Source organism: Erpetoichthys calabaricus, chromosome 14, assembly GCF_900747795.2.
Source record: "Erpetoichthys calabaricus chromosome 14, fErpCal1.3, whole genome shotgun sequence".
NCBI lineage: Eukaryota > Metazoa > Chordata > Cladistia > Polypteriformes > Polypteridae > Erpetoichthys > Erpetoichthys calabaricus.
In genome coordinates this window covers 108,384,341-108,400,766 of record NC_041407.2, presented here as the reverse complement: position 1 = coordinate 108,400,766, position 16,426 = coordinate 108,384,341, and the positions used below count along the sequence as shown (strand labels likewise).

At 44.5% G+C, this 16,426-nt stretch overlaps 1 protein-coding gene across 4 annotated transcripts in view; it reads right to left on the bottom strand.

Moving 5' to 3' along the window:
* Window positions 1–16,426, bottom strand: part of plekhm1 (pleckstrin homology domain containing, family M (with RUN domain) member 1) — a 350,418-nt gene that overhangs the window by 270,760 nt on the left and 63,232 nt on the right. For all 4 annotated transcript variants that reach the window (XR_007933443.1, XM_028818598.2, XM_028818599.2 and 1 more), the window contains exon 7: window positions 2,020–2,937. Coding sequence is in view for 3 of the 4 variants with exons in the window: in XM_028818598.2 (XP_028674431.1) it covers window positions 2,020–2,937 (918 nt within the window). In the remaining variant the exon portion in view is untranslated. The remainder of the gene's footprint in view (window positions 1–2,019; window positions 2,938–16,426) is intronic.

Sequence of the window (16,426 nt, the reverse complement as noted above, 5' to 3'; positions counted from 1 at the left end):
CTTCGTCCGTGTAGTAGTGAAACAAGACAGTGAGGAGGGCCCCACCCAGCTCCCGACTCCTGACGTCACGTTTCCTCCTCCCCTCAGCCTGCAGTCTCTCTCTCGGATTCACATGAATATATCACTCCTGCAAGCAAACTATGATTCTTAATGCGATGAGAGAAGTCATAAAATCAACCAGAATGTTCAAGCAAATTTTAGAAAAAAAACAATCTAAATCCGTTAAGTAGTTCTCTCGTTCATTAGCTAAGCGGTGGTAAGGAACACGCCGAGGCTGGCACATCAGTGAGGAGGGTCCCGCCCCCCTCTAAATCCATTAAGTTGTTCACTTGTGAATAGTTCTCTTGTGTGTGTATATATATATATATATATATATATATATATATATATATATATATATATATATATATCTATCTATATACACACACAAACACCCCCCCCCCCCCCCCAAGACTTTGCTATCTATATTTTCTTTTATACTTTCTTCTACTGGCATTATTATTCTTTAATAAATACCACATTGCTTTTAAATTTCTATACTTTAAATCTAGAGTGATTAAAGTAATAAAGTAAATATTAAGAGCACCTGGAGAAGTCAGAAGTTGTCTGAACTGCAAGGTGTAGGCGGTACAAGACAGACATCATTGGTTGGTAAATGGCCTATAGCCAAAGATGTTGAGCCTTTGAGTATTTAAATATATACTTGGAGATACTGATTTAATATTTAGGTCTGAGATATATCTAAGACACTGCGTGTTGTTCGTGCCAATGATAAGTTAGTCTCTTGAATTGCTAGGGAATAACGGGCAGTGCATGTGTTATTCATATGGCGCTTGTATGGTCAGGGCCTGTGTGTGTTAATCTGAAGGTGTGAGAGGAGACCAATCCAGTAATGAACCTGACGAGTTCACTTACCCCTACAAAATACATCTAGATCCAACAAGAAAGCAAGTAAGGGAAGTCAGAGGGTAACAGCACGATAACACAGTATTTAACAGACCGGCTCTGAACTTCTGAGTTGAAAATCTGACTTAAGGGGGACGGACGTTACAATTAAAAACTCAGATCTCCCATTTCAAATGGAACTCAGCATTAGTCAGTGGGCGGATGTTCTGCATTATCTGAAACCGGAAAAAAAAAAAAAAAATCACATTCTCACTTAAGAGGATCTGCCCAAAACCTTTTTTAAAAAAACATGGAGGGGAAAAAAAAACCAAACTGCAATAAGCACTCATTCAGAGGAAAAAGGATGTTTTTCCCTTTGTGGATTTTTATTTTTCCTGTGCTCCTGGCTCCATCTCTTTAACTTGCTTTGTTAAGTTTTGAAGTTATTTGTTGTGATTTGTTATTTTTGCTCGATTGTATACTATTTTACTTTCTTGAAATAATTTTTTTTTTTTTTTAATTAAAAAAAAACCAAAACAAGTTTCTTTGTCCCATGGACAGAGGACAATGAGTATATTACCTGGACGTGCTAATCACCCTGCACCATGGCAACATGGTATGTGGTTCCGATCTCTCTGGAAACCAGACACAAACGCTGGGAGAAAATTGTGCTGTGTGTGGCGCGGGGGCGCAGGGCACTGCCAGCCTATTTTTGTTTCTCTTTCACCAAAGATGCGGGACCCTCCATCGTATCCAGCATCCTGCCTACTTCGCTAGTTTGTTGCTTTTACGTGCTCTTCAGGGCACTGCAGCTGAAGTCTTAGATTGTCATCATTTTCAGAAGCACACCAAGAGACCATCGATTTTAATAAAAATAATAAAAAAAACCTTACAAATATCTGGCATTACCATTTGTGCATGTGCGTCCTGAACTTATTTATGAATGTCTAGTAATGTGCACTAAACTTCATTTACAAAAACTTCAGCCCAAGAGAGTATTGTGACGCTGGAATCACAATACGATTTGTATGGTAGGTCAAGTGTATTGTCTCATGCCTGCTCGTCATGCCTGGCAAGGTTCCCCACTAGATGGCACCCTAATGGCACAGCAGTTATGGCAGCAGTATACGTTACCGGCACACTTGAAATTCTGTGCGTCCAGACCCCTCTGCACTGGGACGCTGTCGAGATGCTGCAGGAAGGCGCTGTTCTCCTTCAGGCTGTACTGGACAAGCCTGTGCAGATTCCCATCTCCTCCCCCTGGTGACAGGGCATCCTCAGCCGTTTCCAGGTACGCGGTTATCGTGCCCCGGATCAGCTCCCGCCAAGACTTTGCCTCCCGCTGGTTCTCCGCTTGCAACTTTAAGGTGGCCTTTGAAGTTAAAATTTTAAAAAACGACGGCCCGCCAAGGGACATGTCTGGCACGACATCTCGGATTTTCTCAATCAGGTACTTCTCCTGTAGATGTTTTTTCTGCTCTGTGAGTTTAAAACATTTCAAAGCTTCCAAAGACAAGGAAAACACAAAGGGGAGCCATGTGTTATCTCTGAAGATGTACAGGACAGACTCCTTGATGGCATCCTGCTCCGGTTGGGTGTGGCGCGTCCAGTCCAAGACAAGCTCTGGCTTAACTTCTTGTGTACAGCTTGGCTGATGAGAAGATGGCAGGCCATTTTCTGCACTGCCGAGAGGTTTACTGGAAGCTGGGACTGTAAGGATCTCCCAGTGCTCCTCCTGCTGCTGAGGACGACACTTCAAGAAAGCCTCCTTTAGACGATCCACCCAGTCTTCGGCCTCGTCTTTAGAGGGGGCCCGCAGGTACAGCCTCTTACTGGAGAAGGCGACCTCAAAGCGGCCATCATTGCCGGCCAGCACCACTGACTCGCACCGTAAAAGCGAGCAGTTTTCCGCACAAGTCCGCTCGTCGTCGTTCAGGTATAGACGGAACTCGAATGGCGACAGCTCGCAGTAAAACTCCTTCCAGATTCCCACCGCCCCTCTCCGCTCTAAATTGCCAAGCTTAAGGAGTCCACGGAATGGATTGGACAGTCCTGGAAAGAGAGAAAAGCAACAGAAATCATTGTGTTCCTTGAAGACGCTGCCTCCCTGCCAGTGGTTAAATCTCTACAACTGACCCCAAATAAGTCACTGACCCTCTAACTCAAGAAAAAGATGGAAGTAGCCATTTATAGAAATAGAGAATTATTTGAACCAAACAACAAAATGCAGTTTACATCACAAGTGAACATCATCCCACAATGTCATACTGGGGGTAGAAAAATGAAATACCCCACCTCAAAATATTTTAGCGTATCAATTACTTTCCGAATCATTTGGAGTCAAGTCAAGTCAACCTGGGGAGCATACACTGGTACAGTGTGTTGCCACACCTACCACACGATGAAACAGCTCAGGATTCTGGTTGGCAACCCCCCAGGCAGACACGTGGTCCAGTCTAACCCTCCGGAGTGACCCTCTATCTGCCGCAGCCAGGTGTTATGTGGGTGACCCCCTTGGCCTGGACCAGCCACTCGGATCCCCAACAATGAGGATCCTGTAAACCGGATCACCCTCGGGTAATCACACCACATGGCCGTAGTGCCGTAACTGACGCTCCCTCACAATGCAGGTCATGTGCCTTATTTGGGACTCCATGAGCAACACAAAGTCAAACCAGTGGTATCTAAGGATTCTCCGGACAGACACACACGAAGGTCATCATCTCAGGTCACTGGTTAGTGTCCATGTCTCTCAAACAGGGAGCACCAGGACTTTAAAGACTTGGACCTTCGTCCTTTTGCAGATATCAGGAGTGCCACACATCCATTTCCATCAACCTCATGACTCTTTTTCTCCCAATCCGTCTACTGACTTCATAGGAAGAGTCACCAGATGAATGACAATTAAAAAGTCCAATTACACGCATAATTCAAACACGTCAGGCATCTAGCTATACGCTCACATCGCAAACTTATGCATTTTGGCTAAAATATTGGTAAATAAATCACTTCCAGAAAATGCTATTGTAGACACACACACACACATACACACAGAAACATGTGATGCCAGAGAGTTTGCTCCTATGATTGGCTGTTCAGTAGCCTTATGACCAATCAGTAGAAACTGTCCTTGAATTGACCGGCATGAGTGCCAATGGTACAGAGAATAATAATAATAATAATAGTAAGTTGCATTTACAGAGCACCTTTCACACACCCAACATCGCTTCACATATACAGTGCATCCAGAAAGTATTCACAGCGCTTCATCACTTTTTCCACATTTTGTTATGTTGCAGCCTTATTCCAAAATGGATTAAATTCATTTTTTTTCCTCAGAATTCTACACACAACACCCATAATGACAACATGAAAAAAGTTTACTTGAGATTTTTGCAAATTTATTAAAAATAAAAAAATTGAGAAAGCACATGTACATAAGTATTCACAGCCTTTGCCATGAAGCTCAAAATTGAGCTCAGGTGCATCCTGTTTCCCCTGATCATCCATGAGATGTTTCTGCAGCTTCATTGGAGTCCACCTGTGGTAAATTCAGTTGACTGGACATGATTTGGAAAGGCACACACCTGTCTATAGAAGGTCCCACAGTTGACAGTTCATGTCAGAGCACAAACCAAGCATGAGGTCAAAGGAATTGTCTGTAGACCTCCGAGACAGGATTGTCTCGAGGCACAAATCTGAGGGAAGGTTACAGAAAAATTTCTGCTGCTTTGAAGGTCCCAATGAGCACAGTGGCCTCCATCATCCGTAAGTAGAAGAAGTTCGAAAACACCAGGGACCTCATGTATAAACGGTGCGTACGCACAGAAATGTTGCGTACAAATGTTTCCACGCTCAAATTGTGATGTATAAAACCTAAATGTGGCATAAAGCCACACACATTTCCACGGTACCTCTTACCCTGGCGTAAGCAATTTCTCCACTCGGTTTTGCAGACTGGCGGCACCCAGCGTCAAAGCAGTGCTACTGTTCCTGTGTGGTCACCCTTTCTTTCTTAGACCCACATTCCTGACGCGGCTTTATAAATACACTGAAACTAACTGCATATTGTTTATTAGTGTAATGCATCTGATCCATATTACTAACCGAGAATGCTAAACCGGATGATGGACGCAGGCACATCCGGCCATGGGCCGTAGCTGCAAAAAGACGTACTGCGCAGGCGCAAAAAGAGTCCGCGAGAGTCGGCTGAGGAGCCGAGAAAGGCGGACAAAAGAGGGCGAGAGAGGCGGATGAGGGGCCGCGAGAGGCGCAGGCGCAAAAAGAGTCCGCGAGAGTCGGAGAAAGGCGGAGAAAAGAGGGCGACAAAGGCGGATGAGGGGCCGCGAGTGGCGGACAAGACCACAGAAAAAAGGACTGAGCACATACAAAAAGGAGAAATGAGGCGCAAAGTCAAACGCAGGAAAAGCACGAAACACATTGCACACGAAACTAGACCTGGAAAAAAAAAAAAAAAAAAAAAGAGGCTCGCGCACAACAGCAAGGCACCCCCCCCCCCCCACAGGCACCGGACGGGACACACACTAAGAGGGGGATTCAACAAGCCCATGGAACACAAAAAAAAGAACACAAAACCACCCCACAGACCCTACAAGCGAGGGACGGGACACACACAAAGAGGGGGATTCAACAAGACACAGGAACACAAAAAGAAAGAAGACGCTCGCGCAACAACAATCCTCAACAATCCCCCCCCCCCACACACACACACACACACACACACACACATCCATAAGAAGTGACACCCAAAGCCACATATTCTAAAGTGAACGTCAGCACCTTCACACTAGACAGCATAGGTGTCAGCATTGGTGGATCTCCTTACAATAAAGCACTATTAACCGTTCAACTGCAGAAAAGGAAACATATTAACAGTGACTGCGACCCTCCTTATTACTTATCCATATTTCAGATGCTGAGAAAGAAACAAGTCATGAATACACGGTCACGGGTACAAAACGAAAAGGAAAGGATAACAGGAACAAACACACGAACACGAAAGAAACAACAAAATAGACGGCTATGCAGCATAGGTGGATCTCATTACAATAAGGCACTATTAACCGTTCAACCGCAGAAAAGTCTCCATATTAACAGTGAGTGCAATACTCCTTATTACTTATCCATATTTCTAAAAGAAAAAATGTCTCGACTCCAAAAACGCAAAGCTCAACTAAAGCTTCTAACTAACGATGTACCTAAAAGTAAAAACTTTATGAACTGCGTTAGATCCTACAATAGTTCATTTGCTTTTAGTAAATATCAGGCCACCAAAAGGCAATGGCCCATACTGCTTTCCCATATGTGCACAAATACTGCATCGCATTGGAACAGTGCACCCTGAAACAAATCAACAACGCAAATATGCACAAATCTACATCCTGGATCCACATGACGCAAACTATCAATCAAAGTGCTGCATCGCAACAGGCACGGATTCAAAACGAAACACCTCACGTCTCAGACATACGTTAACGGCAAGGAAGGCTACAACGGGCGTCTCACACAGCACAGGCAAATCGATTACAGCTCCAAAACAACACGTCCCAAATACTACATATGCAACAACGCGCCTCTCAAACGGCACAAGCAAAACATACACCGGGAAAATTCATTCGGATTAATGAATGTCATTTGCAATCATTGTCATTCAGTTCACTTCCCTGAAGAAACAACTGGCAATACAAGTAATACATTTACACGTTGTTGTCAAAAGGGTCAAATTAGACTGCCTTCTTTACATTCATATACTGAATATCTACAGAAGATTCTAACTGACGATGTACCTGAAAGTGAAATCTTTATCAACTGCATTAGATCCTACAAATCGGAATCCACTATGAACATTAACGGTGGCACTGCACGTGACATCCGTCTTCAAAAAATGTTGTTTATTGATGAATGTACAATGGCATGAAGTCACTTACTCAACACCATTCATAAACTTCTACAAACGTTTATGAATAATAATATTCGATTTGGAGGAAAGGTACTTTTATTAGGAAGAGATTGTAAACAGTGATTAGCTATTCTTCCAGATGCCATGCACTCAGCTATTGTTCAGTGCACCTTAAAATACGCAGACAATTGGCATTGCTTTCAAAAGATACAGTTAGTAAAAAAGATACGATGTCCAGAACCAGATCATAACAATTGCTTATTACAACTGAGAGATGGTACACTCACCAATACAGATGGACTTCAGCCACATATTATTACAATTCCTCAAGCCTTTATCTGCGACGACTTAGTTACAGAGAGATTTGGAACAGCAATCTCATTAGACCAAATGCCCCTTTTAACACAACGCACTATATTATGTCCAAAAAATATTAATGTGGAAAACATAAATACCCAAGTCATTCCATTACTTCCTGGAGAGACACAACTCTTTCTAAGCTCTGACAAAGTTGACTCTGATCACGATAATGACCATCTTCATTGACCTTACAAGTTCTGACCTGGAATTACCTTTTACACTTAAACGGCGTGTACAAAGAAATTTTCCAATAAACCTTTACACTGTGCCACACACTTTATTGTTTGCTTTCTATTTGCATCATCTACACCGTCACACTATTCTATATCTCATTCATACATCACGCTCTTTGTCATTCCCAACACCAGGGGTTGGCGAGCGAAGCGAGCAGGGGGCGGAGCCCCCTAGTTGTAGTTAACCTGCAGCAATACAATGGTCCAGGGAATAGCCATAGTATTCCAAATACCATAACTGCTTTAGCGTTGTTACTCTCACTGCATCTTCTTCTTTCAGCTGATCCCGATAAGGGTTGCTACAGCGGATCGTCTTTTTCCATATTACTCTCACTGCACCACTCGGAGTATTTATATCACTGTATCTGAGTGGGGAATCACAGCAGCAGCTGATCGGAAAGAGAATTATCAGGAATACAGTGTCAAGCACACGCTGCGTCAGCCACGGCAAAATGCTTCAGAGCCTTTCCTGTACAGACCTCGTGGTTCAGAAAGTTTCATCCCAAGAACTATAAACGCACTCAATCAAGTGCTCCTTGTAGAGCTGTTTGTACTTATAAGTACAATTAACCCCACTGTAAACTTGCACTACAGTTATAATATTGCACAACCTGCGCCACTTTATAAAGCACGTATGATGACGATATCATTTTTAAGATGAAGTGCAGCAAAATATGTTGATTACAGTATACAGATAAAACTTTAACTTCATTTAAATAATCTGTGTTGTTAATAATTAAACATGTAAGGACACGGTGCCGCAGCGCTAGCTAGTTCAAGGATTGTTCCTGCCTTGCGTTGTATTCTTGCTGGTGCTGACGCGACACTGGAAGGATAGACAGATAGAATAATTAAACACGTACTACGAAGATTTTTAAGGAACATTGAAATGTTTTGAAGAATCGGCATTCTAAGCTTACAGATGACTTAACGTTTATTACAGAGCTGATTGTGTGGCGATTGAGTATTTGGAGAAAAAAAAGTAAGGACAGGAATTGGAGGTTAGTATGTTTGAAAGAGACAGTACTTCTGTAATAAATTATTTCATCAAAGGTCGCGCATGGCGCAGCAAGCCTCTTGCGTGAGACATGAACAAGCACTACGCCACCGTGTTCCCATGTTTAATAACATGCTTTCATTCCTATCATCATGAAAAAGATATCTCGTATACATCTCAGTATTTTAATTATTCAGAGAGCTGTAATATCACGAATGTAATGGATTCTGTGTCTTGTTGGAGAAAGAGAAAAAACGGAAGCACGTAGTGATTCACACACGTAGAAGATCAAACACAGAACAAAGCATTTAATGTGCTACTTTAGTTACGATGGGATTTGAGAAACTAGTAAAATGAACGATTTTTAAGATGAAGTTTATTATGTTCTACTTTAATGACAAACTATGTGATTAAAGTGGAAATTTCGAGATTAAAGTTGACATTTCGTGCTTTTTTCTCCACTGTGTGCCTATAAGCTTTCATATGACAGTCAGACGATCCGCTACGAGTCGCCTTTTCATGGCGACTTTGATATGTGGTAACTTCTTTTTTATTTCGGGGACTGTGCGACACACTATGTCACTCGATTAACTTCCTTTTGTTGATTATACCACTTTTTAAACCAACAAATTGTATGTTTTTCCTTTGCCTCTCCACTTGGTATTCGCTGAAATTCTTATATTTTCCCCTGTGCTTTTCCCATTGTCTTTTCACAGAAGGCTGAGATTAAGGGCTATTTATATTGATTTGCATATTCAAAGAGGATTAATTCTGGGAGGAGTTGGGGTGGGACAGAAGGCGCATGCACGTGCGTTACTTTTCACACTGATCGGGATTTATGTAGCGCAAGAACGTGAAAGTTTGCATATGCACAGATTCCTGCATCTGGATTTTTCTGTGCATACGCACATTCCCGCTTTTGTGCTTATGCCATGTTATAGTGCGAGTTCTACGCACGGCGTTATACATGAGGCCCCAGGATTCTTCCTAGAGCTGGCCGTCCATCTAAACTGAGCCATCGGGGGAGAAGGGCCCTAGGCAGGGAGGTGACCAAGAACCCAATGCTCACTGTCAGAGCTCCAGAGGTCCTCTGTGGAGAGAGGAGAACCTTCCAGAAGGACAACCATCTCTGCAACAATCCACCAATCAGGTCTGTATGGTAGAGTGGCCAGACGGAAGCCACTCCTTAGTAAAAGGCACATGGCAGCCCGCCTGGAGTTTGCCAAAAGGCACCTGAAGGACTCTCAGACCATGAGAAAGAAAATTCTCTGGTCTGACGAGACAAAGATTGAACTCTTTGGTGTGAATGCCAGGAGTCACGTTTGGAGGAAACCAGGCACCGCTCATCACCAGGCCAATACCATCCCTACAGTGAAGCATGGTGGTGGCAGCATCATGCTGTGGGGAACTGGGAGACTAGTCAGGATAAAGGGAAAGATGACTGCAGCAATGTACAGAGACATCCTGGATGAAAACCTGCTCCAGAGAGCTCTTGACCTCAGACTGGGGCGACGGTTCATCTTTTTAGCAGGTCAACGACCCTAAGCACACAGCCAAGATATCAAAGGAGTGGCTTCAGGACAACTCTGTGAATGTCCTTGAGTGGCCCAGCCAGAGCCCAGACTTGAATCTGATTGAACATCTCTGGAGAGATCAGAACACAAAAGTTCATCCAAGAGGAAAGTTTTCAGGTGGAGAAAGAGGCGCAAACTTGGAGAAACTGAGGAAGAGGGGTCGTAACACTGAAGGAGCTGGGAGTCTGCTGTGCATGGGACAGTAAGGAGATGACTAGTCGAGGACCTGAGAGAGCGACAAGGAGTGTATGGAGCTAGGAGCTGAGTGAGGTGGGGGGGGGGGCAACTTAATAAAGGGCATTGAAGGTGAGAAGCAGAACCTTGAATTTAACACTTGATGGAATCAGTAACCAGTGCAGTTGGGTGAGAACAGGGGAGATGTGAGCAGAACGCTTTGTTTGTGTAGCTGCGGAGGTCTGAATGTATTGTAGCCTGTGTGTAGATTTTGCAGGGAGGCCGATGAAGACGGAATTACAGTAATCATTACGAGACGTTATGAAACAATGAACCAGAGTCTGAGCATCAGTACAGGACAACAATGGACAGAGTTGAGTATTGTGACGGAGATGATAGAATGAAATTTTGGACAGAGACCTAATGTGTAGCTCAAAATGAAGTGATGAAGGGAACAAAACAAGAGAAGTAAGAAAAGCGGTTGTGCAGGATGGCTGAGGTCTTCAGTGATCCTGTTTGCCTTTCTGTGTGTGTGTACCAAATTTCAAGTCAATAGGTCAAACGGGTGGCGGCACTGCTGCCTCGTAGTAAGGAGACCTGGGTTCGCTTCCCAGGTTTTCCCTGCGTGGAGTTTGCATGTTCTCCCCGTGTCTGCGTGGGTTTCCTCCCACAGTCCAAAGACATGCAGGTTAGATGCATTGGCAATTCGAAATTGTCCTTGGTGTGTGGGTGTGTGTGTGTGCCCTGCGGTGGGCTGGCGCCCTGACCGGGGTTTGTTTCCTGCCTTGTGCCCTGTGTTGGCTGGGATTGGCTCCAGCGGACCCCCGTGACCCTGTAGTTAGGATATAGCGGGTTGGATAATGGATGGATAGGTCAAACGGTTTGCAAGCTACAGGTGACTTAAAATCCAGGACAGATAAACGGACAGCCACGGTAGCTTATTATATATAAAGATTACTGCAACTACTTATTATTTGGCTGACGTCTTTAAACATTAAATAAAACATTTGAGATGCATTTGGTTACATTTCCTTTTCTGTTCCAGTTGGAGCTCAGGCAGGTGAAGTGATGTGCTCAGAGTCACATGGTTTTAGAAGTGGGATTTGAACCTCCAACCTCAGGGTTTGCAGGCCAAAGCCTTAACCACTATGCCACACTGCCAGCCTATTGTTAAATACATGAAGAATCTCAGTGGGCCTTTTTTGCCTTATGGCTCTCTGACATCTGCAAGTTCTGCGTTCTCTTTTGTTATTTGAAGGATTTTTTTTCTTGCACGTCTCTTCTCTTTTGTAAGAACCCCATGCTTGCCTGGCCGTATTTCTCATGCGAGTTTGCCCGTTTTGTTCTCTTAATTAAAACGGGACAGTGGTCCAGTGTGAGCGTATGCTCAAGTATACTGTATGTGTGGTGGGCCGGTGTGCCCCTTCTGGATGTGTTCCTCCTGCCTTGTGTCCCTGCCATTGTGATTGGCTCCATCCCTCTAGACACTAAAATGCCTTAAAGAGGGATGGCAGAATGGCACAAAAACAGAAAAGCCCACGTGAAGAGAAACGCAAATGACATCCTCGTTGATGACATAAAACTGTCACTTGATGCATTAAAACTGCAAGTGGAGCTGAAAGTGCATAAAGGGGCAGGCGTCTTCTACAGAGATCCATTTTCGACTTGTTTCATTTCCACAGACCTACCTGGCATTCCAGTTCCACAGAAGGATGAGAATGAAATAAAAAACACAAAGCAAAGGGCACTTAAATTCAGAATGAAGGGAAAATAAAAAGACTGACTTCATCCAGAAAGAGGGGAATTCACAGTTTGTTCGCAGTGCACTTGAAGGCAGCAAACAAATGACTTGCAGTTTCTTCTGGTGGGTTAGAAAATGACTTGAGTTGCATTTAAAATTCTCTTTTACGCATTAAAGGGGCTTTTCAATAAAGGTGGTCATACTGCGTGGAAAGTACAGAAGAGATGAGCCGACTGGTTTTTTTTTTTCATTTCAAATCCACTGCTTTTAAAACCGGACAGCCATTCAAAATTAAGGAGGAATCCCCTTCTAACACCCCTGACATTTCTTTACAGCCATCCTTTCAAGCCCACCTGGCAGAGGCTGACCATCTAAAGGGAGAGGAGGAGGACTACAGTGGCAAGCTGCGCCCAGTATGTGGAGGTGTTGGGCAGAGAGGCGTCACAAAACTTTAAACGATTCTTGGGTGCACTGAATCTCTCCTGAGAGGCCTTGACTGGCACGTCTCGTAAATAATCTCATTTCTTATTCTATCAAGCTTTAAAAGAACAAAGTGCAGCTAAACACACACACACACACTCTTTACAGGTTTCTGAGACCCCCCCCCCCCATGAGTAAGGTGCAGTACCGATACACTGACAAAACAACAGAAGGAAAATCCCTGGATCATAAGGTCAGATGTTGGAACTTTTTCGTCTACCACCCGCCGTGAGCAATTTGTCATTTTTCTTTTGTAACAAAGTCAAACCAAGTACGCTCTGCCCCTAAAATGTCTTCTCTTCATCTGTAACGTGGCATGGCAACTGGCAGGAATAAAAACTGTGCAAATTCAAGAACTAGCACAGAGCAACACAGCGAATCATAAAGACGTTGATGTCTAACGTTCCAATACATGGGGAGGTTGCATGTAAGGCTGCACATGCACTCCGATCAGCCACAATGTTAAAAGTGACAAATACTATTGATTATCTGGTCACAATGACACCTGTCAAGGGGTGGCATTTATTTTCAAGTGAACAGTCGGTTCTTCAAGGTTATGTGTCGGCCAAATGTGACGATCTGAGCGACTTTGACAAGGGCCACATTGTGATGGTTAGACAACTGAGTCAGAGCATCTCCAAAAAAACAGCAGGTCTTGTGGGGTGGTCAGGACCTACCATCTAGTGGTCCAAAGAAGGAAACCAGCGACAGAGTCATGGGTGCCCAAGGCTCAAAAACGTGCGTGGGGAGCGAAGGCTGGCCAATCTGGTCTGACCAGCAAGCCCGCGATTCTCGAAAGAATCGCAAATCCAAGAATGGCAATCAGTTGTTGTTCCCTCCGATATGTGGAGGGATGATAGATCATGGAGGGTGGGTGCATCCTGAGAAAGTTCATTAAATTAAATAAATATATTTGTACTAAAGCGGGCTCCTTTTGGAGCCGTGACTCATCTGGTACAACCTGGCGTGCACGCGTTACCTCAGGTGTATTTCACAGGTCGTAGCCATGGAAAAGGTTTCATTTAATTAACTACACATATTTGTACTACAGCGGTTTCTTTGTGTGGGCGCCTTCGTTCATTGTGTTTATCCATACTGGCGAAGCGCGTTGTGGGCGCGTTCGTTCATTGTGTTTATCCATACGGGACGTTTTGTATTTCCGTTACGCCACCTACTGACTCTGGGAAGCCGCTTCGTTTGACTCTGGGGTGCCACGGCACATTTGTACTACAGCGGTTTCTTTGTGTGGGCGCCTTCGTTCATCATTGTTGCGTTCGTTCATTGTGTTTATCCATACGGGCTCGTTTTGTATTTCCGTTAGTTGAGCTTTCATTGTGGAGCCGTGACGTGTTTGCTTCTGGTGCGTCTGAAGTGGGCGCCACCTACTGACTGTGGGAAGCCACTGCGTTTGAGCGCAGTGCGCATGCGTTTCGGTGCGCCCGTGCATAAATTAAACTGTGGTTTAGTAATATAGATCCCACAGAAGAGCTACTGGAGCACAAATGGCTGAAAAACCTCATGCTGTCCATGACAGAAAGATATGAGAACACAAAAGTGCATCACAGTTTGCTGTGTACCCCCAGACTGGTCAGAGTGCTCATGCTAATCCCCTGTCCTCCTCAGAAACATCCTGCAATGTGCAATGTGTGCATGCGAGCGTCAGAACCTGGCCATGGAGCAATGGAAGAAGATGGCTGGTCAGATGAGTCGCGTTTTCTAATTTAGATCATGATCATATGTATAAAATTTATACATATCCAGGCCAAACAGTAGCCATTGGAACAGTGCAGTCATCATCCAATTCTTCAGTGGAGAATGCTGATGAATGTACACCCAGTTCGGCAGAGTGTAAGGTGGCATTTGGTCGGCTTTTGGCTTCTAGATGGTTCCTCTCCATTATAAACACTCACACATTTTGTGTACTCCATGAGCTTTACAGGTATGGGCAATTGCCACCTGAATTGTGCTCTTCTAGGACCCAAATAGCACCTTTTGTGCTCCTGCTCTAATCACTCATGGCTTCTGCAGACAGTGGCCCCTGGGCATACATTGCTCATCCCCAAACAGGGCACATGGGCACCTTTTAAATAGCCAACCTGAGTCATCTGCCATTTGTGACATCCCATCTCCTTGTCAGGTTCTGGCTGATTTGCGTGGCCATAAAGTACTGAGTTTGGAATAAACCGCACAGATCAGTGTGACACTCTTCAAAGCGTTGGCTGCACTCCCTCAGTCCTGTGCCGCGTCTTTAGCTGTCCTTCTGTTGCGACTGGCAGAAAAGAAAACTGCCAATGAGGAACCACAAACACTACGGATGCTCACTTCTCGTCACATGCGACTGTATTAATAAATGAGAGAGTCTGAAAATTCAACGAGCTGAGTGTCGACAATACAAACGAGTCATCAAAAATTGGCTAGGAAATGAACAAGGGCAACAAAGGAGCGTTTGTGTGTATATGACAGTCAGGCGGCCCACGCTTCTTCATTTGACAATGCGCTTGGTGACGCCGATTAAAGCAGTGGGCTGAGTCTGCTTATCTGGTGCGAACGTTCAGACCCTGTAACTTAGTGGCAGAGGGATAGAAACTCAACTGGAGTTCACGCAGGTTTAATGCATCAACTCTTAACTTCTGAAACCTGGCGAGGGTCCTGGTGGCAAGCAGGCCAAGCAGGTCAGCTCAGGCTCCCCTTCTACACAGTTTAACTCTTTCAGGGCTGAGGTCGACTTTTGTCCAAATTCAGGGGTAGAGGACAATAATCAGCTGTAAACTGTGACGAAACTCGCCCCTTACATTTTAGTTTGACTCTTTTTGCTAGAAGGACAGTTGCATAGGTTTGTTGATTTGACCTCGATTCCCTTGCCGTGCGTGAGTAGTGAAGAGCAAACAACCTCTACAATGGCATTGACATCTGGCGAGAGACCAAAGTGAATGTGCAAAGCAAAATACTCCATGGATGTTTCACGTAATTTCGTTGAATAGGCCTCTGACTTGTCAGACTCCACGTCTGATGCAAGTGGTCTGGAGATTGATATTGAAAATGAAAGTGAGGTACAGGCATCATCTGATCGGTCCCCAGCTGATCGTGGTGCTGAACACTTTCGTGTAGCTGATGCGCCTACGGCAGCGTTCGCCTTTGAAGACCACCACTTATGATGATGACAAGAGGTACAAACCAGATTGCGTCACACTGCCACCATCGCCACCCACCTGCTGTGCGAAGACAGCCAGCCCACTGTGCATTCCTGCTGACCATCGAAGCGCCACTGCCGCCAGAGATGCCAAACATGCGCCAACAGCAGCCGCAGCACGTAGCAACAGACGTTTTATGTTGATTTATGTGTGAAACGATTGCTTTGTGTGCTTTGCTTTTCAGAAAACCGTTCTTTGGAAAAAATATTCAGCCCTCAAAGAGTTAATACACAAGAGGAAGAAAAACATAAAAAAGAAGGGAAAGAATACAAAAAAAATTAAAACTGCTGGAGTATGGAGGGCTACACTTTATGATGTTGTAGTGTGCCAAATGGGCCCTCTCTTGATCTCTCGCTCTGCTTTATCCACTACAGCATGTAATGATGCACGAAGCAGTGAGGGCATGGCACCCTGGGCTCTCACTTGGTCTCACCCATAGCGGCAAGAGAAGAGGCGAGAGGAGTGCGCCCATACTACCACTCTGTCTCACTGGAAGTACGCCAACTGATTTTTGTAAAGAGCCTTCTTTTTCAAACATTACACCAGGTGCTACGTTGGCCTCTACTGTGTCTCGACTCAAGACCCAAAATGAGATTACTGCACGTGGGTAGACAGCACTTAAAAAGGTACACATACGAGGAGGTACCCAAAAATAACTGGAATCTGCACCTGGTGCGCAATCTCGACGTAGTTGCGGATATCGCTGCTAGGTGTGGCACACTTATAGTATTCTGTGCCAGTCTGCCAAGTGGCATTGTTCTGTGTTGTTTGTACGCCATTCCGTGCCGTTTTTCTTGGTGCTTCTTAATCGTGTTCTGTGATTTTTGTAATGGGTGATCATAAAGAACGGGGAGTCTGCGTTAAATTTTTT